This window comes from Pteropus medius, unplaced genomic scaffold (genome assembly GCF_902729225.1).
Source record: "Pteropus medius unplaced genomic scaffold, Ma_sr-lr_union100, whole genome shotgun sequence".
NCBI classification, from domain to species: Eukaryota; Metazoa; Chordata; class Mammalia; order Chiroptera; family Pteropodidae; genus Pteropus; species Pteropus medius.
Genome location: NW_024349801.1, coordinates 21,602,386 through 21,625,304, shown reverse-complemented (window position 1 = coordinate 21,625,304; position 22,919 = coordinate 21,602,386). Strand labels below are relative to the sequence as shown.

At 37.4% G+C, this 22,919-nt stretch overlaps 1 protein-coding gene across 4 annotated transcripts in view; it reads right to left on the bottom strand.

The window, feature by feature from the left end:
* ATP8B4 (ATPase phospholipid transporting 8B4 (putative)) overlaps positions 1-22,919 on the bottom strand; it is a 192,893-nt gene that overhangs the window by 156,455 nt on the left and 13,519 nt on the right. For 3 of the 4 annotated variants that reach the window (XM_039889078.1, XM_039889077.1, XM_039889079.1), the window contains exon 3: positions 11,958-12,016. The exons of the other annotated variant lie outside the window; for it this stretch is intronic. In XM_039889078.1, coding sequence (XP_039745012.1) covers positions 11,958-12,016 — 59 coding nt within the window. The remainder of the gene's footprint in view (positions 1-11,957; positions 12,017-22,919) is intronic. 4 annotated transcript variants of the gene reach the window in all.

Genomic DNA, 22,919 nt, shown 5'->3' with positions numbered 1-22,919 from the left:
GGAGAAGGAAAAAAAATCAAACATTCCTTTAGCTTATTTTCTCACCTAGAAAAGTCTGAACAATGCTTTCTCTGCAAAACATTATGAAGTTCAGCCCATTTATGCTTCTAACCTCAAAAATGTCTTGCTTAAAACAATGGCGTTTTTGTGGCATTCGGTCTACAAGAGTGTTTAAAATATCGCAACATGGGACTAAGTGGTTTGCAAGAACCATAGAAACATGACTTGGGAAGAAATCTTCAAAGTTCAATCATTTATTTTATCTTTCTGCTTCCATATAGAAATCATCTAAACCAGCTCTGTCATAGATTAATTTTTTAAAGGCTTTTGCTTATTAGGCTAGAGAGCAAGATACTGTAACATATTTAAACAAAAATTGGGTTAGTAGCAAGAAAGTTAATTATAGAAATTGGAAAGTATAGTAGTTTAATCAATAAGATGTAATGATTAATGGCCCAATGGCAACCTGTAGAGAGGTAGCTAGTGATGAGGCACATGACTCTATCTTTGACTATGTTGTACTCAATATTTTTATTAATGACTTACATCAGTGATTCTTAATCCTGATTGCTCATTAGAATGACTTGGAGAGCTTTAAAAAAATACCAGTGCCTGGACTCCACCCCCAGAGCTCCTGATTCAGTTGCCCATTGGATCAGATATCAGTGAAGATACAGAAGACATGCTCAGTAAGTTCACATGTGACACAATGATGAAAGGGATAATTTAATGACAGAATAAGTGCCTGTCGTGTGCCAAGTTCTATGACAAGTAAGATACGGAGATAAATGTAACACAGTCCTTGTCACTAATGATGAAAATGAGATTAGCATGAGATTAATAAGTGTCAACAATCACCAAAAGCTAGTGCCATCTTAGGCTGCATTAATAATTCTTCTTCTAATTCAAGCTGGTCAAATAACTTCCAAAATGTTGCATTTGACTTTGGAGCAACCCGCTTTAAGACATTATAGAAAAGCTGAAACTGAAATGAAAGAATTGGAGGAGATTGTCCCGAAGATTAGTCTACTCAGTGAACCCAAGTTTGATATTTTAAATACATATTATCAGAAGAGTTGTCATGTGAAACAGGAGATACATTACCTCTACTTTGGCCTCAGAAAAAAATGCTAAATTAATGGTGAATTAATTGGTGAATTAAATGGCGAAATGCTAAAAAATGCTAAATTAATGCTAAATTAAAGCAAGAGAAGATCAATGTGGCTCAATTGATGAAAAAAAATTGTCTAAAATCAGAACTATTCAAAGATAGAACAGGCTATTTTGGGAGGCAGTGAGTTCCCCTTCTCTAGCAGAATATAAACACAGACTGGATAGGTAATCAGTGAGAATTCTGTAGAGATAAGTGGATGGGTAAACTTTAAAGAATAATTCCACACTGAGATTCTATCATGAACTTACACTTACATGACAGAGAAGTCAGTCAGTCAGGTTTTGTATAAAACAACTCTTCTTCCCAGCACTTTTGTATTATTGGTGCAGAATTATGACACCGTCTGCAACATATCTAGGTTGTACCTGGACAGACACAGCTGTAATGATGTGACCTTGACTCACAGCAAGATTGACAACCAAGGGGCATGCATGAAACTCAGAAAAATTAAGGATGCTAAAAATGTCAACACTATGGTATAAGCAGCCAAAGATTAAGATCACTGATCTACATATAAGAATCTGATTGGTGTCCTCTACTTAATTCCTCAAAGAACAAGTTTTCACCATTCAAGCCAGAACATTCTTACAAAGATGTACATATGTACATTCTTAAAACCACAACCTTACCTACATATATATATATATATATATATATATATATATATATATATATATATATATATATATATATGTAGCTCCTAACCAACTTCTAGGATAATTTTTAAAGTGTCTTCAGGTTTAAGTTTAATGTCTAAATAGCTTACTTTTATAAGAAACTGCATAGAAAGTCAGATATAAAATACAACAGTAATCTTAACACTGGTTTTATAATAGTGGATGTGAATTTGAGATGACTATTTTTAATGCAAATGATTTGATTAATCTTTCAACTACAAAATGTAAACTATGATAGTTACTGTCTTTTAATATTATTATTCACAGAACCAAAACTATTTGGGCCAGTAAAGAAAACTACAAAAGATTAAAAACCACTTTGAGACCGTTGGGGTTGGTGGTTTTTCTGTTAACCTCTCAACTGTTACTGAACTTGCCCAATTGATCCACATAGTTGACTTATGGATTACTTTCACGACCGTTTGCCAACAAAAGAAACTGCACTTGTAGTTCTCCTTTTATACATGAAGTTACTTTTCTTCCTGCTCCATCTTTTCAGTTCTCAATCTTAGTTTAAATCTATTTCACTAAAGTTAGGCTATAGTAGAGCTTCAAAATTCTGACATCAAAATCAACTCATTAACTCTTTTAAGTCTCTTTATATATTGCTTGGAAACTTTTCAATTTCATATCATTGCAAAGAAGAAAGTAAAAGTAAAGTAAATAAGCCAAATCTGTGTGCTTTACTTGAAATTCACAAAGCAGATGGAATGGAACTAGTTTATGAGGATGCAGAAATTACTCAAGCCTGGAACAGATAAATAACAAATATTTCAGAGTTTTAGAGTTTAACTAGATTTTTTAACTACCTTAATGTCTCATTTTAGAGTATTAGGAATAGGAATTCAGAAACTGAAACAAAAGATTGAAACAGGTCAACGAAATTAAGGAAACAAGGAATTGGACAAATGCTTAGCCAAAGAATAACACACTTTAAATAAATCAACTGTCAAAAAGATAAAATATTTATACTTTTAAACTCTGAATCCAGAATGAAAATGATTTGAGAGATGTCCAAAAGTTATCTTTTCTCTTACAAGTAAATTATTTAAAAAGTAAAAATAAAAACCTCTGTCATATAAAACATAGAATAATTTACACAGATATTAACAGCACACAAAACAGACAGCATTTTCAATGTTTGCTAAAAAGTCACTGTTACTATGGTAATGCCCCAAAACAAAAGTGCAACAACCAACAACCACATAAACCCATTGCAAATGCAAGTTACTGGCACTCTCTACAACTAATTCCAACTTGTCACACTCCTTGTCATCATCTGTACTCTTCGGTTGGTATATAAATTGCTTTGGTTATCAGGCTTATTGGTGAGGCTCTACAGCATGTTGGGCAGCTGTGTCTCTTATGAATAAAAGAAAGAGAAATCCAAATTTTTTCATCAAGCTGAGGATTAAAGCAGGACTGGGATGTGTCTCGACATGTTGATACTCCAAGAGTTTCCCAAAAACAATATTTACTTTTACCTTTCCATGGACTTTATGTACTTGGATATCCAAAATGTGTGAGAAGAGTGATTCCAAAAAGCTTCATTTCAGTGATCCTGAAAGCTTTTATACTATTTCTCTCTTTTTTATTGCAAAATCTTAATGAAGTGGGCTATACCCCACTCCCATCTTTCTTGCATGTTTTTCTTTCCTGCCTTCTGACTTCCAAATCCCAACTTGAAAAATAATAATAATTAAAATTGTTTTCTTCAGGTTCTCTAATTGCTTCCTTCTGATTTAAAGATGCTTTTCTTAGTTCTTAACCTCACGGCACCTAGCATTAGAAATGGTTACTCATCCCCTGTTTCCTGACAGTAGATATGCCTTTGCTACTGCCCAAGTACACGGAGCTTTATATAAGGAAAGAGGACTTTTAATATCAGGAGGCAAAGAAATTAAAAATAGGGAAGAGATCTTCACCCTGTTAGAAGCCATTTGGCTGCCAAAAAGAGTAGCCATAATTCATTGTCCTGGACACCAAAATGCAGAAACTGAGGTGGCACAAGGAAATTCCTTTGCAGATCAGATAGCAAAGGATGCTGCCAGAAAACCAGTGGGGCCCGGAGACATCTTGCTTTTAAAGCTTCCCCCGGCCTTTGAAGAATGGCCTGAGTATACCTCATTCGACTTGGAATTAAGTGAAAGACTGGGAGGAAAAGAGGGAAAACAAGGATGGAGAATGCTCCCTGATGGAAGACCACTCCTTCCTCAGGCTTTGGGAAGGACCTTAGTGGACTTAACACACCAGTCCACCCATCTAAGAGGAACCAAGTTAATTGAACTATTGAAAAGGGATTATTATGTTCCAGGACTGAAAAGTTTAGCCAAGGACGTGGCTAATAGGTGTGCAGTATGTGCACAAGTAAACCAAGGAAGGACCTCCACGGAACAAGGAGTGAGACTCAGGGGAAAGAGACCTGGAGAGCACTGGGAGCTTGATTTTACAGAAGTTACACCTGGAACTTTTGGATTTAAGTACCTATTAGTTTTTATTGACACATACTCTGGATGGACTGAGGCCTATCCCACTAAGCATGAAACTGCACAAGTAGTAGCTAAGAAATTAGTATCAGAGATAGTTCCGAGATTTGACCTGCCCATAACATTAGGGTCCGACAATGGCCCAGTGTTTATCGCTGTAACTAGTAAAATTATGGCAAAATTACTAGGAATAGAATGGAAATTGCATTGTGTTTATAGACCACAGAGTTCAGGCCAGGTAGAAAGGATGAATAGGACTTTAAAAGAAACATTGACTAAGTATAAATTAGAAACCGGCAAAAATTGGGTAAGCCTCCTTCCCTTTGCACTTCTCCGTGCTAGATGTACCCTCTATGTAAAAGGAATAATGCCTTATGAAATTATGTTTGGGCATCCACCCCCTTAACTGCCCAAACTAGGAAGTAGAAAAGAAATAGAAGTACATAATCTGTCCTTGCTTAAGTCTTTGCAGGCTTTACAATTAGCCCGAAGTGATGTAAATCATCTGGTGTCGGCCACCAGAGGAGATAAGAACTTCTCCTTCCAGCCCCACTCTTATCAACCAGGTGACTGGGTCTGGATTAAGAAAGTGCAACCTGCTGCTCTTGAGCCTCGATGGGAAGGCCCGGTTCCTTGACCACACCAACAGCGGTTAAGGTCGCTGGACGATGCCATTGGATCCATCACATCCGACTCAAAGCGGCCCAGCCTCCGGATCCTGACCGGAGATGGAAAGCAACGCCCACTGGAGATCCCCTCAAATTAAGACTTTCACGGGTTTAATATTTTTACTTGCAGCTTGTGTAGCTGCCAATCCTCATCAACCCACATTGGTTAAATGGGACTTGGTTCACATGCAACACTGGGTTAACTCCTTGCATAAATCTACAATATTGGAATAATAGGACTGGGTTTTGTGTGCTAGTACATGTGATACCACAAGTATATTTCTATTCTGGAGAAGGGGGATGGGAACATTTACAAATAACATGGGAAGGGACAAGGAAAAAGAGGGCTCCTATCCTAGTGCCACTCCTAGTAGGGCTAGGAGTCGCAGGGTCGGCAGCAGTAGGAACAACTGCCCTAGTAACTGGAAGCTCCAACTTTAAAGCCTTAAGCCATCAGGTAAATGAGGATCTGCTTACCCTAGAAAAGTCTATTAATCACTTAGAGAAGTCTCTAGACTCATTGGCTGAAGTTGTACTACAGAATAGAAGGGGCTTAAACTTGTTATTTCTAAAACAAGATGGCTTATGTGTCGCCTTAGGAGAAACTTGCTGTTTTTATGCCAACCACTCTGGCATCATTCGAGATAGTCTAGCTTTAGTAAGACAAATTGTTAAGGAAAGAGAAGAAAAACTACTACAAGGTCAGTCATGGTATGAAGGTTTATTTAATGCAGCCCCTTAGTTAACGACATTATTGTCATCTATTGCTGGACCTTTAATATTGGCTTTACTAGGACTGCTGTTTGGACCATGTATAGTGAATTGCCTTATAAATTATATTAAACAGAGAGTCCAGGCTGTTAAATTAATGGTATTATCTACTCAAGTAACAGGGGTACCTCAGTTGCCCCCAGTTTACAAGAAATCAAAGATTTGATATATGCCTGAAAACCAGTGGGGAATGTGACAGCCTGCTGAAATATGAAAAGGTTAAAGGATAATTAAAACCTGAAAGTGGACAAAAGAAGTCTATACCTTAGGCCTAGTTTCTGGAACCCCTAACTACATTCTATTAATCATGAAACTTGTAACAATGAGCTCAGACGCTAACTGCCAATTTTAGCCTGTGTAACCCTGCTTGCTTGCATGGCATGAAAAATAATCAATTGTATATAAGCTGAAAATTACTGTTTGGCCATCGCCCATGAGAATACTGGCTATTGCCCATGGGAACATAGGCAATCACCCATAGGAACATAACATTCTAACAACAAGCTTCCTGCTTCTGTACTCCCTGCTTGCACAACTGACCAGTGGGTTGACAGGTAGTGAATAGGAGAGATAGACCTTTGTGTTTAAGATAGAATGAAGAATGAGATTTAGGGCTTAAAAACCTTGTATCTTGGCATTTCGGGGCTGCTCTTTTGTACAGGACAGCCACCGGCTAATAAATAGCCTTTGAGAGCATACTTGGTTTGGTCTATTCTATACAGGCCGCAACAATAATGTGGGCCTAAGGAGGTCTAGTCTAAGCTCACGTACTCAGAATAATGAGGGATCATATTTTTCTACTCCATTCTTAACCACTTATTCTGAGTTAAGAGAAAAGAGAAGTGATTGGAGAAACATACAAAGTCCCATTTAAATAAATGGGAGGGAAAATGAAGGGGTTCATGTCGAAGGGAGTCCTGGTGGCATTACTGTATCACTGACTGCTGAGTCAGCCACACTGTCTCATTGAATGAACACTCTTTGGAAAACACAAATGGTCATTGTTATACTAATCACAAAAATACAAGAGCAGCAGCAGAGTCCATCCAATAACCATAACATCAACAAGACATTTTAAGATTCTAGGAATAAATTAAGGTATTAGAATTGTAATTTTTGGATGGAAGACTTTCTTAAATAAGCATGCAAAACTATTTGATTAAATTTTCACCAACTTATATAATCCTGTGCATTTCCTGAATAGGATCCATAATTAAGTACAGGGGAGAAAGAATAACTCTTTAGTAACTTCCTATCTACTTTAGTACATGAAATACATTCAGATAAAAGTTATTAAATATTCAGCTTTACTAAAGTTTCTGAGTTTGAGGCAGGATAACTTTCTCATCATTCAAATGAATTCATCTCTTTCCTCAAATTCCGTTAAAGTTTAAGAAATATAAAAAATAGCATAAGGAATATAGTAAGTAATATTGTAGTAACTATGTATGATGTCAGATGGGTACTAGATTTATCTGGGTGATCACTTTGTAAATTGTATAAATGTCTAATCACCATATTGTACACCTGAAATTAATTTAATTTTTTTTTTAAATTGAATGAGGAAAAAGCGTGCCTATGCGAGAGAACAAGAACCCATGGAAACCGAGGGTTTCTAACATCATTTCTTTATTTTTAAACAAAGTCAGAAAACAGCTATAATTAATCTAATACTTTTTCTGGCCTTTTTTCACATCAACGCATTTTAATACAACTACAACTGTTTTCACTACTACTATTTACTTTGAACTCCTTTTATTGGGGATAATAAGTCTGACTGGCTCGCTCTCACAATTTTTCTAACATTTTTAACATTAACATATTTTAATACAACACTGTTCTCATTACTTCCATTATTCATTCCTATTATTAACCAAGAAAACTTTGAACTCCTTCCTAATGAGAATAATAATTCTAGCACTTGGCTTGCTCTCCCTGCACTCTCCAATCCCACTTTGTTTTACAGCATCTTGGCAGTCTGAAATCCCTCTTGTAATTTTATGTTTTCCGCCTTCCAATTTTCACAATATCATGTTTAATTTACCAATTAATTTCATTTAGAATTATTAACCTTGTCTTTTGTTTATGTTCTAAACCTTTTATCTCTTAAAAGGACTTTTGATCATTTTTTAAGCCTGTACTATGTCCCTGTACTATGCTTTGAAGCTTTAGGCTTTGTTGATAAATTAAGCTTCTCTAGGTATTAAAATATCTTCTTCAGCTTTCAAAGAGAAAAGTTTGCTTTGCCAAGCTTAATGCTTGTGGAAATAACATCATTTATCTGGAGCTTTGTGTAAATTTTTCTTCCAAGTTCTCATCTATAAATGCTAAGGGTAAGATTTAAGATCATTCTTAGTCTCACATTCATAAAACTTTATATCTTTTTTATCTGCCTTTGTCTCTAAAGTATAAAAACTTTGACAGTAGGTATGTGAGGAAGGGAGAAGAGATTTGGAAGACTTTTTCTTTGGTTTTGTTGTTGTCATTTGTTTGTTTTTCAGGATTAGTCAAAAGAACAGCATGGTATCATGGAAAAAAACAGCCTTCGGAATCTGGCCAATCTGAATTAGAATTTCAGCTTTGTCACATCATAGCTGTGTGACCCCAGACTAGTTACTAAATGAAGCCCCACTTCATCTCTCTGTTTTGTGGAAGATTAGCAATATGTGAAAAGCACCTGGTATAAGGCTGCACTCACAACTGTAAGAACGGGAGCCATTATCTAGCTGTGCGACTTTGAATAAACCACTTGAGATCTCTGTGCCTCAATGTTTTCATACATAGAAGTGGGGTAATAAAAGTACTCTCTTCATAGAGTTGTGAGATTAAATAAGTTTAAATGGTAAAATGCTTAGAACTATGCCTTTTATTTGGTAAGCATTCTATATGTATTAGCTATTATTATTATCATCACTAACATTATTGTTATTATCACTGTTAACCATGTATCTGTCAAAATCCATGCTGAGAGTATCAGGAAAATTTCCTGAATTCATCAAATGCTTTGCACAGAATAGAAAATCAATAAGAATCTCATTGAATTATTATCATTTCCATATTGCTTATTTGGCAGGGCTGGGGGAGAGTCTCTACTACTACAATCATTTACAGTATTAGTTTGTTTGTTTTAGGTGTATTTGTTCCTCTACTATTGCATCATATGTATAATTTATCAGCAATTCCCATATCTTCAGTATCACAGATTTGCTAATTTTTGGCATATTACCTGCTCATAAAAAGTTTACAACCTTAGCCAATTTCTCAGTATTTTTCTAACATCATTATCATTAATATCTTATTTTAGTCAGTACTCTATAAGGAATCTAAAATTTATTATGAGTACTTGCCCACAGCCATGTTACATTTAGGAGAAAACTCTATATAAAGTGTTTAGCAGAACCTGGTATAGTAAGAACCTAATATATTAGTAAGTCTTATTACTATCAAATATTTTATGTACATTATAATTTCATACAAGTTTAATCCTTTAGTAAATAATCCTATGAGGAAAATTCTCTCATTTCACAAATGAAATAACTGATGTTCAGAGAAGCAAACAAATCAAGATCAGAAGTTAGCAAATGAAAGAGAGAGAAGGGATTCAAACTATGGTCTATCTTATCCCAAAGCACTTTCCACTACATTTGAGGGGACTTTGCCATTTCTCCTTTTATCTTTTTCATAATCAGTTTCCTTTTCAGCTTTTTAGTGGGAATATTACTTCTTCAGTTACTGTACACATTCTCCCTGGGATCTGTCAGAGTCTCTTCTAATCCATTTTCAGTTGGGGTAATATCCTTTAAAGCTAAACTAAAAGCCCCTCGCTTCTGCCTTTCTTAAAAACATAGTTCATATAAGAAGTGGTTTAAAAGCCTTAAAATCAGATAGATATAGTTTCAAATCCCATCTCTACATAGACTAGCTCGTAGGGTCATTGTGTTTTATTCTACTTCAATCCTTATAATAACTCGACGAAATAAGTACTTTTATTATCTTAAATTTGTAACTAAATAGATCGAGGCTGAGAGAGGCCCTATAGCTCACTGTATGACCAAATATCCTGTTGGGAGTTCCCAAATCTAGACACCACCAGCTGAGTCTAGTGAGGACCCATGCTTACTCTAGGAAGACCTGGCTTATCTCCTCTGAGCCACAGTAGCGGTCATCAGACCTGGAATACATGTACCTCCTCTGCTCTGCAGCTCCCCTTTCTCAATTCTTGGGTTTTGCCAGCCCAAAATGGGTTTTATTCTTCCTCGGTATGTTTTAACTCAGAGACTGAGCTGCCTAGTTTAATCTGCTGCAGCTGCAAAATACTGTTCTACTGTCTTCTTGTTAGGAAACCCAACAGAAAACACAGCCACAGCTGCTCGTCTGTGTGCTTGTGTTCAGTATCATGCAAGCTCAAGAGAAAACCATCTCTGTATCATTAGCATGTTTTTACTTTAGAAGAAGAAAAAGATCTGAAGCAATCATGGCAAATTATTAATATCTATTCAATCTGGGTGGTGGGCACACAGGTGTCATTATTTCCTGTACTTTTCAAAAATTAAGTAAAAATAACTATAAATATAGAAGACTATCATCTTACGAAATGCAAATAAAACATGGCTTTCCTTAGAGTTACTGCTTACAGAATGAAAACACTTGGTGTATGTTGGAAAACAAGTAAATGCAGCCAAGCACTTAAATATATAATTACCCCATAGCAGATTACTTATTACTGTTCATTCTTCAAGGTCTTAGAATACACACATGTCTATATCTCTGACTTAGGGTCTGATGGTCAAAGCTTTCAAGGGTCATCCTCTATAGTTAAAGGACTGGCTGTAGAATGGATAGAAAAGCAATTCTGGTGCTGACCAGAAGGGTTAAAAGACTAGATGTCAGGAAGTCGCATGGAATATTATTAATCACCATAAAAAATTATAGTCCCTCCCTTTCTCAGACTAAGTAGCATGTTTATCTACCTCCTGAGAGTAATTCCTTCTCTCAAGGGCAGACTTACTTTAACCAAGCTTACAAGATTAATGAATAAAATCAATGTCACTGTGTTACTTTGTAATAAGAAATCTGTCACAGAGACAGTGTGCTGACTCCCTGTAGGAAACATGCATTGAACATCAAATTATAATCACAACTTTACATGATTAGCACAGCATGAGAAAAAAGAAATTGTTAGCTACCTCTGTTGAATATTTAAAGTATCAAGCTACAATAACCCAATGCATTCATCTCCACATATGGCAAAGACCTACGTATAAGAACAAAACACTAAAAATGATCCATTGGCCAAAATTCTTGCTATTCTGGCTAGTGACTGGATAGGCACTGCCAAAATATGCCCCTTGACATTCATATTTCTATGCCTTAATAGTCATCAAACTTCTCTTTGAATTGAGACTTTCCTTTCTTTTTTTGGTACACTCAAACTTATAGCAGGTCTTATAAGCCACATGTCACCTACAGAATGAATTATACCAGTTATCTTTCTTAGAGTTTATAAATGACTTCACGTAGCAACTTAGGTTGAGTTCTAGAAAGATGAGAACTTATGAGGACCCACGATAGAATTAATGAAGTTATTCACCAATGTACCCCAAGTTTCTAGAAAAGTGCCAGACACTTAGTAGACACTCAGTAAATATTTCTTATGTAAATGAGGAAAATACCCATTTTTTAAAAAAAAAATAGTTTAGTATAAGATTGAAGTGCTCACATTTTAACTAATCATTCTTGCTACTCACTTGGTAAACACAATCATTCAAGACCTGGGAACTTTCTCCTACATCTACCTTCAGTATGAGTTGCTTAGAGAAAATCCCCCAAATGTCATTCATCACTTATCAGCCACTACCTCCACTTCTATCAGCAAGTACTACCATAGGGACCCATTTTCATATTATTCCAGTGCCCAAAGGGGCAGCAAAATGAACTAAGCATGAATTCTTGAAAAAAAAGATATTTTGTCTTCTTCCCATACCAATAAGAATTACCAACCACTCTTAGAGCAGAATAGAAAGAAGTGTATAAACAGTGCTAAAATTTGTATTTATAGGAACATATGACACCTTGCTATAAAAATGAGCAAACAAAGAAAGTTTTTAGTGAAGGCATGTGTTCTGTCGTCCTTAAGGTAAGACCCACCCCAGTACGTATGTGTTATGCGTGTTTTACTCACTGCATACTGGAACTTTTCATTATATTCACAGTCATTAGCTTTCACAATCCGTTCCAATTCTAAAGAGAAGAAGAAATCAGGTATGAAATTACATTTTCAACCCTAAGAAACATATAACTCACAAAACTGACATCACTTAGGTTACTTTGATTGTCGTCAAGGTTGCAAGAATTCTTTCCTTTGAAATTTGAAGGGCACTGGTTTTTTTCCAGCCTAAATGTTGGAACATGTATTGGAAAGTCCCAAAATGGAAAGCTGAAATGTTTCTCATTGTCTTTCTGATGCCAGCCATAAAGCAAAACATTATGTGTCTCCAATTTCTACATCTCCTCAGCTCCACAACAACCCTTTCTCTTAAGTTCAAGTAGTTCCTAAAGAAAAAGGAGCTCCTGAGAGCCAAATACCACCCTAGAAAGGAGCTTTGTTTGTTTGCTTGCTTGTTTTGGCTGCAAAGTCACAAAACATAATATAGCCAAACAAAACCATACTCAAGTGGCCAGTGACGTCATTGACCTTATGGCTATGGAACCAAAGGTGATATTTCTAAACAACCCAGGTTTATTGAGAGTAACTCCACATCATCTGGAGACTGAGACCTGCCCTTAGCTGGAAGTGGCCAAAAAATAAAATCTCTTCTGAAAACAAATGCAGAGTTCCGGCTCAAGATAGCAACATAGGAAAATTGTGGACTCGCTTTCTCTCGTGGACACTCAGAATCCATAGATATATAGAGAGAAACTTCCTCTGAAAAAATAAAAATCCTAAAAACTGGCAAAATGACTCCTTCACATCATGCAGACCAGAGGGAAATCACATCGAAGCAGGCAGGAGAGGCTGAGATACAATCTCACCTTATGCCCCACCCCAGGCATGCCAACCCGCAATTGGAAGGGAACTCAAAACTAGAGTTTCTCTTTCAGGAGCAAAGGGCACCCCACAAAGGGCACCCCACACCAGGCACTCCAACTTTTAAAACCAGCACCTGAGAAACAAGCCCCCAAACATCTCACTCTGAAGACCAACGGGGCTCACACGCACAAGACTGCAGAGCTGTGGTGAACTGAGGACTGCCTGCCTCTTAAAGGGCTCATGCAGACTCAACCACCCCAGTGCCCAGCGCAGAAGCAGCCCTTTGAAAGTGCCTAGACTTTATGTGAAAAGTACTTGTTCATTTTAAAGCTTTGGCCTGAGAAGTAGGAGCCTGCTAGGATACTCTCCAGGAGGGAGGCTAGTGGGCCCCATCCTCCTGCTCTCCCTCTGCCTTGCTAATGCCAGCCATCCTTCCCCCATCTCCTCTTTTCTTTTCCTTCTTTTCCATTTTTTTTTCCAGCGAGTGCCATCTTTGCTCTCCTGTTCTGCTTCATTCCTGCCAGTGAGCACGATTTTCATGCTCTCCCTCTGCCATACTCCAGAACACCAGTATCTCCCAGAGGGGAGCTTCTACACCTGTCTGTTGGCCCAGTGTTTGCAGCTACTGCCCATTGGGTGCTCGTTGATCACTTGGCTCTGGAGGCCAGGGGAGCTTGTGTTCCTGGGTCCCACAGGTCTATAACAATCAGAGATTCAGTTCTTGGCAGACTACCCTCTTCAGAGCACTGCACAGATGACAGACTGAAACATACCCCCAGTCTTGCTAAGAAGAGCCCTATTTGCTTCTCCGTAGCTTTGGCCTGAGGGGCAGGCTTCTGGTTTGGCACACTTATAGGAGGCACTGGAGGGGCTCTCAGGGAACGAAGGCTGGTGAATACAATCTTTGCATTCTCCCTCTGATTCAGTCCAGCTCACCAGTATCTTCCAGAAAGGATCTTATACCCTTTTCTGGTACCCTGATTTTTGTGGCTGCTGCCAGCAGACACCTCTCTATCACCTGAAAGCAAATGCAAACAACAGTACAAATAACAAAACAAAAGAATAACAAGCCTAAGGATTATGATAGCGTAGAAATTAAAGTCTGTAGAAGGCAAGAAAAGATAATTCCCCCAAAACAGCAGTAGCACATATTTTTGTGATAAGGCTAGCAAGTTCAAGTTCTTGCTCCATGTTTACTGAACAAAAGGGTAATGGTGGAATAATGAAAGCTATAGGAAGAAGGTCAGCCAGGTAACCACCAGATGTCAATGTTGGATTCTCATGGTAAGTGACTTGACCGTCTCAATTGGGAGTCCCTTAATCTTACAGTTCTCTACCTGTATAAGTGCTATATGAGAAAAAGTATAAGGATAGGGGTATAAGTCTGAGTTTAGAGAAGGTATATATAATCACAGAGATAAAGGAGACTGGGGATAGAAAGTAACTTGGAGGCACACATTAGGGATGGGGGAAGGAGGACCAAGAGAAAAGCAAAAGTAAAGAGAGCTGGAAGTAGAAGGGGAGTAGAAGAGAAAGATGAAGAAGATGGAAAGAGAATGAAGGAAGAAAGGAATATACCTTCACACCCACCCCCTATATGCATCATGAATTGTAAGAACTGGCAACTTTTTCCCCAAAAGTCCAAAAGGAATCTATATGTCTCTACAGCCCCTGTGGCTCAACTTTGAAGTATGAAGTTCACCTCAGGACTGCTCCTGAAAAATGACACCCTGTCTTTGGTTATGGTTGAGTTTCTACCATTGGTAGAGTTTGACATCCAATTGTATGGCTTCCTTCTTGCCCATCTAATGAAGTCAGTTCCCTATGATTGTTCCTGTTTTCCAGTCTAGCTCACCTAATTGCTAATAAGAACAATGTTGGACTGATGTCCACAGCTAATGACACTCGACTGGGCTTGCTCCTATCGTATATAGCTCTGAAATCCAGAAGTCACCAGGAAGAAATCTCTCAACCAGTCATCTCCTGGAAGAAACAGTTCAAACTCTGGCTATTAAAGTAACATCCCCTCTTTCCTGCTGATTCCCCAGCAAAAATATCAAAGCTGAAAATGATATTTTGGAGGATGAGGGGACTTAAAAGCTTTAAAAGCTAGATGATTTGTTTATACATCTCTACCTTTACTCACACATAATAAAACTGCTGACAGGAAAACAATGGATATTATTGAGAGAGTTGGGGTGGGGACTTTCTCTGCATGGCAGAAGTTAATCTGGTCCACTGGCATCCTGTATATAATTTACAGATTAAGTTTTGCTGTAAATCAAAAATTAAATATGCTAATTTATATATTGATTGGCTTTAGTTCAGATCATATACGTTTAGATGATAATCATTTTTTAATTACACATTTATATGAAACACATCCAAGTACAGAATTCTATAGTTCTGTATCAATTTTACTCACCCCAAACACCAAAATCTTAACTCCTGTCCAATGTCTCCATGTAACCGCTTTCTCCCTAAGGGCTGAGAATAGCCCTTTTGCAAAGTGGCCAAAAGAGTCATGTTAGGAAAGTTTGGATCCCCTTCTGGGAGTCCACATTGCTCTTGTCCCGTGAGACCTTCTTTGTTAGAGCCAGGAGTCTTTTCTTTGTTTCTAAATCTTTATTATTAAGTCTTCATCATTGCTTCTGTACTTCCAGTAAGTATTGTCTTTCTGAACTGAGCTTCCATGGATAAATTCTGGCGTAAGATTTTCTATCCCTTCATTAAGCCCTGAAAAGTTCTGGCTTTGGTTCCAAATCCCTACAGTTTTCTGCCCTTAACCAGACAGTGGTAAACCTGAATTGTCTCTGCAGGAATTGACTTTCTTTAACGTGCTATGACAATGGGTGCTACTTGGCAAGAACTCATATCCTTCAAGAATTGGAAACTAAAAACAAATCCCTCATAAACAACTCCCACTGAGAATTGCTCAGAGGTTCAAGGACTTAATGCTTTTTATTTCACAGGCATCATGGTTTCCCTCTAGATGTGAGAGTAATGAAAGGAAAGTACTCACCAAGGGATTTATGATTCCTCGGTATAAGCACACAGCTGTTATCACCGAGTTTGTCTGGTTCCCAAAAAGAGTAAAATGGTGTACATGGATATATAATATAGTAAGTCAGCCTATATTTAAAGTGGAGTAAGAGTTTTCGGTTCAAGATAGCAGACTGAGTATGTCTACCTCCCATCCCTGTCAGGTCCCACTAAAATGTCAAAAAATACGAAAGAATAGAAACAAAACAGTGCTGGAAAATAAGAGTGGACATTAGTAGAGATTCATGAATTTTAAAGAAATTCTAAAAATAAAATAGAAATCAGATGGGATCAAGATGACAAAAAAAAAAAAGGTAAGAATAGTTTTAGTCAAAAAAAAATTAGAAGAGTGGTTTTCCCAATGGAGCCCAGAGAAGTTCTGAATTCAGTCAATAAATACCAAGATTGAGAGTATGCTGTAAATAAGATGGCAGTCCCAGGTTATGCCTATTGTCTTGGCAAAATAATTAATAAGCTCTCCTTTCAGTCTCCAAAGCATCCCAGTTTGATAAATTAACTGATCACCTTAGTTTGAGAACATCACCAGAATAATTAAATAATAATTCATCCCATAGCCCTACTGTACCCCGCCCCTTCCTTGCCCACTAAAGAGAGTAGGCAACATGCCTGAGGAGGAAACTAAGGGTGGGTGTTCAAGCCTAAGAGAGAACAGTTCTGAACTTCTACATCATCTAAAGAAGACTCAGGCCCTGATAAAGGCTGTTTTACTGGATCGACTGTGAGATTTGCCACACTGACTGACTAACCCACAGTGCTATAGATGGAATTTTGTATTCCCCCAAAATTCACATGGTAAAACTCAATCCCCAATTTGATGTGATGGTAGTTGGGGGCCTTTGGACGGTAATTAAGTCCTGCCAGTGAAGCTCTCATGAATGGGATTAGTATCCTTATAAAAGACGCCCCAGATTGCTCACTGTCCCTTTCATTAAGTGAAGACACAGCAAGAAACATAGACATGATTCATGTCAATGAACCATGGAAGTAGGTTCTCCTCAGCTACCAAATCTGCTGATGACATGATCTTGGACTTCCCAGACTCCAGAACTGTGAGAAATACACTTATGTTGTTTGTAGGTTAGCCAGTCTGTGGTATTCTGTTATAGCAGTCAGAACAGACCAAGAAAATCCTCTCTGTGAACAGGCTATATCACTATCCCTCCTATTTAAAGGAGAGGTCTGGCAAGGTAAAAGACCTTTGCAACTGCACTAATCCATCTAGCCCTTGATTTGTAAATACAAACCAGCAACCATAAGTCACCAGAATTCTGAGAAAAACCAATAGCATAATGGAGAAGGATCCAAGGAGAAGAGATAATGCTGAAAACAGGTGGGGAAAAGGGGTTGGTTTTTTTTTAATTCTAATTAGTACCTTGAAGATATTCGAGAAAACATGGTATCCGTGAAACAAGAAAAAGATGATAGAAACAAAGAAAACAAAACAAGAAAGAGTTTCTGGAAATTAAAAATATTTAATGGACAAATTATATAGTAGAATAAAAAATAAAATTGAAGAAATCTCTTAAAATATATATAAAAATAAACAAAAAAAAGAGAAAAATGTGAAAAGAAAACAGGAGAAGGGAACATAAACAGTGAATGGGAGGAAATAGTGAAATAAATGGAAAAAAATTTCCCTGCACCAGAGTAAGACATAACTCTTTAAGGTGAAAGGACCACCAGTGCCAATCAAGATGAGTGAAAACAGATCCATAGATCTTCATAAAATTTTGAACTCCAAAAATTTCTCATCCGCAACAAACATGATAGAAGACATTAGAGTGATGCTTTCCAATTTTAAGGAAAAATCTTTCTAAGCTTAGAAATCTATACCCAGCCAAATAATCAGTCAAGTGTGAAGGGGTAATAAAAACCTTTTTAGACATGCCAGAGCATTTACATCTAATACCATCTCCAAAATAACTACTCAAGAATGTATAACAGGAAAAGCAACAGTTTAAATTTTAAAAGTAAAGTGTTGTGGAAGAAAATATAGAAGCAAGGATAATGATGATCAACTAGAGTCGACAATGAAAATAAAAATGCTTGACATGATGGCCCACATACCTGTTCCAGGTGGGCTACAAATTCTACAGAAAAAAAGGAAAGCCTATTTATTGCCCTTTATTTCATAGTCTATACAGCAAAAATAAACCAATTTCCCAGAAAAAGCACAATTATGTATTCTTGGCTCAAACAATGATTTCTCTAACCATCATAAAGAAGGTATTTGATATAAAGAATTTAAAGCAGTTATTTGTAACAATCCTAGAGATGCCATCCCAAACTCGATTCAGAGGGCCCAATGAGAGTTTCTGATTAAATTCGGGAACATATTTTAGGATATTTAGATGAATAAATGAATTACATGGCCTTCAAGTAACCATCCTAATTATAATTTCTTTCAAATGCACTTGTGCTAAATACTAAATAACTGTGAGTTTCAGATTGAACTTCCTGGAAAATACATAGAGAGCTGCTATGCTGCTGTTGCTAGCTGAGCACAGATCCATAAGACAGAAGATCAAGTTAATAATCATGTTAACATTCTTTTGTGACAGCTAAGGAGCCTAACAAAGACACGTACCTGCATAGGAAGCCATTCTTCACCATTTCGATGAGCCAAGATAAGAGCCATTAGCAGACAGAATTATCCTAGACACCTGTTTTGAATCTGCTCCAGAATATAGAAAACTAGGTAATTAAACCTTCAAAGTCGTACTCTATGTTGGGTGATGGAAATAGCCTACACTCCCTGAAATTCTTGAAGGCCAATATAATCTGATGTCTGCCTCAATCAAATAAAATATCAATGAAACACTTACAGAATACTTATCTTTGAGCCTTGTGCTTCCTATTGTATGATACAAGATAACTAAATGAAGACATCTCATTTACTTTATGAAGTAGTCGATCACCTGTAAGTCAGTTAACTGTTAGGGAACATTTTGTTTCATGATTACTGACATGTAGCCTACCCGCTTCTTCCTGAAATAATTATCTTGTAAAGCTGATGGTTTTTGTGAGCCACTCTTGGTTTCAGATTATAAAACCATATCTGCTTATGCAGGCACATATGTTTGTCTTTTTATTTGGAAGGAAGACATGCATCTAGAAAATCCAAAAGTGTTATTGGATTACGAAGACACAAATTTAAAAGACGGGAAGGAACTAACACTACTCTGCTGGAAATTTTTAACCGCAGTCAAGATGTATTCCCTGTTTGATGAAAGAGCCCTCATATAAGAAAGAGAGGTCTGGATCATGAAGCAAGAGGCCCGAGATCTCCTTCCAGCAAATGGTCTGTGTGAACACATTTAAATTTGTGACCTCTCCTTACCTATGGTTCCTCAGTAAAATAATGCCACTTTATATTGTCATCATTAAATGAGAAAAATGCATGGTAAGTACTTTGTAAACAGATAAATACCAGAAAACTCTTTCTTTTAGAAAAACAAAAACAAAAAATAGCAAATAAAAGGTGAAAAAGGAAATCAGCCAAGCTTGGGTAGTCAGTCTTAAAGTTGTTTATATTATTATTTTTCAGGAAGGTCTGAGAGTAATTTTCTGAACATGTTCGGTAGAAATTGACAAACTCTCATTGATTCTACTCCAGGTCTTCTAAGGGAACAGCCACCTCCTAATCTGGGCTCTTCTCCCTCATAATATAATAAATTAAACTTTATCCAGCTTACACTTCCAGTAGACAAGAGAAGACAAGTCATTTACATCTTCATTTATTAGTTTGTCTGCAAACACTTCATAACACCTTAGTATTTAAGACCAGTTAGTGAATGCAGCAGCTCTGTTAACAAGGCCAAGAGTGAGGGGAAGATTTAGGAGGCTTCCATTGGACCCATGAGCGATCACAGTGACCAGGAGTCTCTAGTTAATGAACCCGACAGTCTTTCTTCAATTAACACCAGAGCATTTCGTCTTTTACCAAATGTAGTTTAGAAGAAAGCCTTCAGGCAATTGGCTTTAGATCCCCAAAATCATAAAACGATAAAGCACCATGGAGAATTTGGGGTCTCTGTACAAAACCCTGATGACAGACTGATGTTTCCTCAGCAAGGTTGGTCCCTATCCAAAAGCTGAAGATCGTCTCCAAACATGTAGTGTCATTTACGTTATGTTGGTGGTGGTGGTTTTTTGGGTTGGGTCAGAAATCTCAGAAGAATTCCCTCTAGCCAAATCAATAACTTAAGCTTTTTCCTTTCTTAATGTTCTTTCATTCTTCACAATCTGGTCAGTGTGGTTGGGAACCAAACCAGTTCATTAAAGACATGAGGAAAGAACAATGAATGGGGAGAGCTTTGAAGAAAAGTTTCCCAGCGTCCAAGATTTTCTGATTTGACTCCAAGAGCACATTCTAATACAATTGAAAAATATGGGTCTCAAATTGGGGTTTCCAATCGAAACCCAGTGGTAACCTGCAGCTAGTGGGACTTATCAACATTTAAGCCACAAACTAAAGAGAATCAAGGCAAAAAAAAACTTCTCACATTTTTTTTAAATCTTATCCTCACGAAAAAGCTTGGAAACGGATTTAGGGGATTCAAACAAATATTTAAGGGCCTCGGGTTTGTTTTCCTCTTGACTGAGCCAATTTGCTCATCAGATCCAGATATTTGGAAATTTTGATTTATTGAAAGCTTGAGTCCTCCTGTGGCTTACTACAGCTTCTCAAAAAGAAAAAAAAAGAAGATTAGATAGATAGATATAGATAGATAGATAGATAGATAGATGATAGATAGATAGATAGATAGATATAGATATACATAGATATAGATTGTTTCATTCTTCCTCCAGCATACACGAACTGTATTATACAAGTTACAAGTAAAATCAGTAAAATCTTCGTGTAGCTTTGTAAGGGTAGGTTCACAACTAGAGATTTAAGACTTAATGTAATATAATGACAATAATGTAAATAATGACATTAACTGAGCATTTATTATAAGCTAGATCCCATATGAAGTGTTTCACATGCATTAGTTCATCAATCCTCAAAACAATCCTATTTAGTACATACTATTATAAGCCCCACTTTACAAATGAAGAAAATAAAGACTTAGGAAGATTATGCAGTAGAGTCAGAATGCATACTCTGAACTGCATCCCTTCTAAAAACGCTTGGAAAAAATTCTACACAGAAGGAGATGATGGGTGGTACTGAGCAGAGGTGATGACTGGGAAACTGAAAATTGGTGTGTGCCTGTGTCCAGAGGTCAAGGAGAAGAAGAAGAGGCCTCTCTCATTGAAGGCAATATTCCAGGATGTACTTCAAATCACACACCCCTTTCCAATTAACCTTGTGGCTCTGTGACTTCTCATGTTCTAGCGCTTCCAGGTTTCTGTTTCACCATGGAGGCCTTCCTAGCGAAACTGTCAGCCCTCTCCTTGGAGCAGTCCTTGAGAATACACTCCCAAACCTCTGTTCAAAACTTACTGTTTTAGACTGTTGTTTATTTATCTACATTTTTTTTTTACAATTTAATTATCTATAGGAAAAATCACATTTTTATGCACTTGGCTGGGGTCAGAATGCTTTCTGTAAAGATTGAAAATAGCTAGCTATATCTTCCTATAGCATCCCCGTTCAAAGAGAAAAATATCAGGATATATGCTTCCTGCTTACCCCCCCATCCACCCACCCAAGGTTCACAAGATCCTAGAAGAAACTAGAAGACATTTAATTTTCCATAGTGAGACACATTCCAGCCATCCAAGGGAAAGCAAGCCACCTGTCACAAAGTGAGAGGAAAAAAGCCCAGGTGGAAAAGAAAGACACATGAGAAGGAAATCTGAGGAGGTCTCTTATCTACTTGATATCTCAGCATTGTACAGGAAACTGTGTTTTTCAAAGCTTGTGGTTGTCATTTTGAAATGCGTGGGACTATAAATTAAGTTTCTTTAATACACATCGGTTTCTATGTCTCAGATCCCTGAATCCATGTGGCAAATAAAATCTGCTACAGCCAAGACAAAGTGATTTATTTACTCCAGAAACATTTCTTGAGCTCTTCTGAGCAAAGCTCTATTCCAGGCAGTGGAGGAAAAGCAAACAAGACAGCGATCACCTTCTAAGGGTAGACATGTCCACAAATACCACACACCAAGGCAGCAGAAAGAGAGGCTTAGGGAGCCACAGAAACCAAAGGAAAGGATAGTCAAGTCCAGATGGGTGGTTAAAAGACATCCTTATTTGTCTCAGGCAACTCTGAAGGAACATATGTTGCATATAGACTGTGGAGTAGAGTGGGTTATTCTGCCAAGCACTTTATCCAAGCTGAGCTGCAGTCATTTACTGAAAAAAGAAGGATTTTGGTAGAGGCAGTCTGCCACCTGAGATGGGGTGAAATATGGACTTTGCAAGAGGACATCTCCACTTCTTCCTCAATTATTCCTCCTAGAAGGATATTGGACCAAGTGTGAAAAGATCAAAAGAAAACATAGTAGCCTCACTTTGTCTATTTGTGAAGCATTCGGATAATACACATTTTAAAAAGAGATAATGGAGCCAGAACTTTGGGCAGAAAAGAAATCTGCCCTCTTTTTACCTCCTCCTCTGCCCACACTCTGGTCCAAGCCACCTCACTTCTCTCAGCAACTACTTCAATAGCCTCCTCTCGTGCCTCCTGCTTCTACTCCTACCCCTGTGATCGATTTTCAATAGAGCAACAAGAGTGATCCTTTTAGAATTACATTCATTTCCTATTGCTGCTCTAGCAAATCACCACAAACTTAGTTGCTTAAAACAAATGTTTTATTATTCTGGAAGTTAGAAATGTGAAAATGGATCTTATGGGACAAAATTAAGGTGTTTCAGCAGCATTGTGTTCTTGCCTTTTCCACCTTCTGGTGGCTTAATGCATTCCTTGGCTCATAGCCACATCACTCTGACCTCTGCTTCCATTGTCACACTGACTTCTCTGACTCTGACACTCCTGTCTCCCTCTTATAAGGACCTTTGTGATTACATTAGGCCCACCTGGATAATCCAAGATAATATTCTCATCTCAAAAATCCTTAACTTAATTACATCAG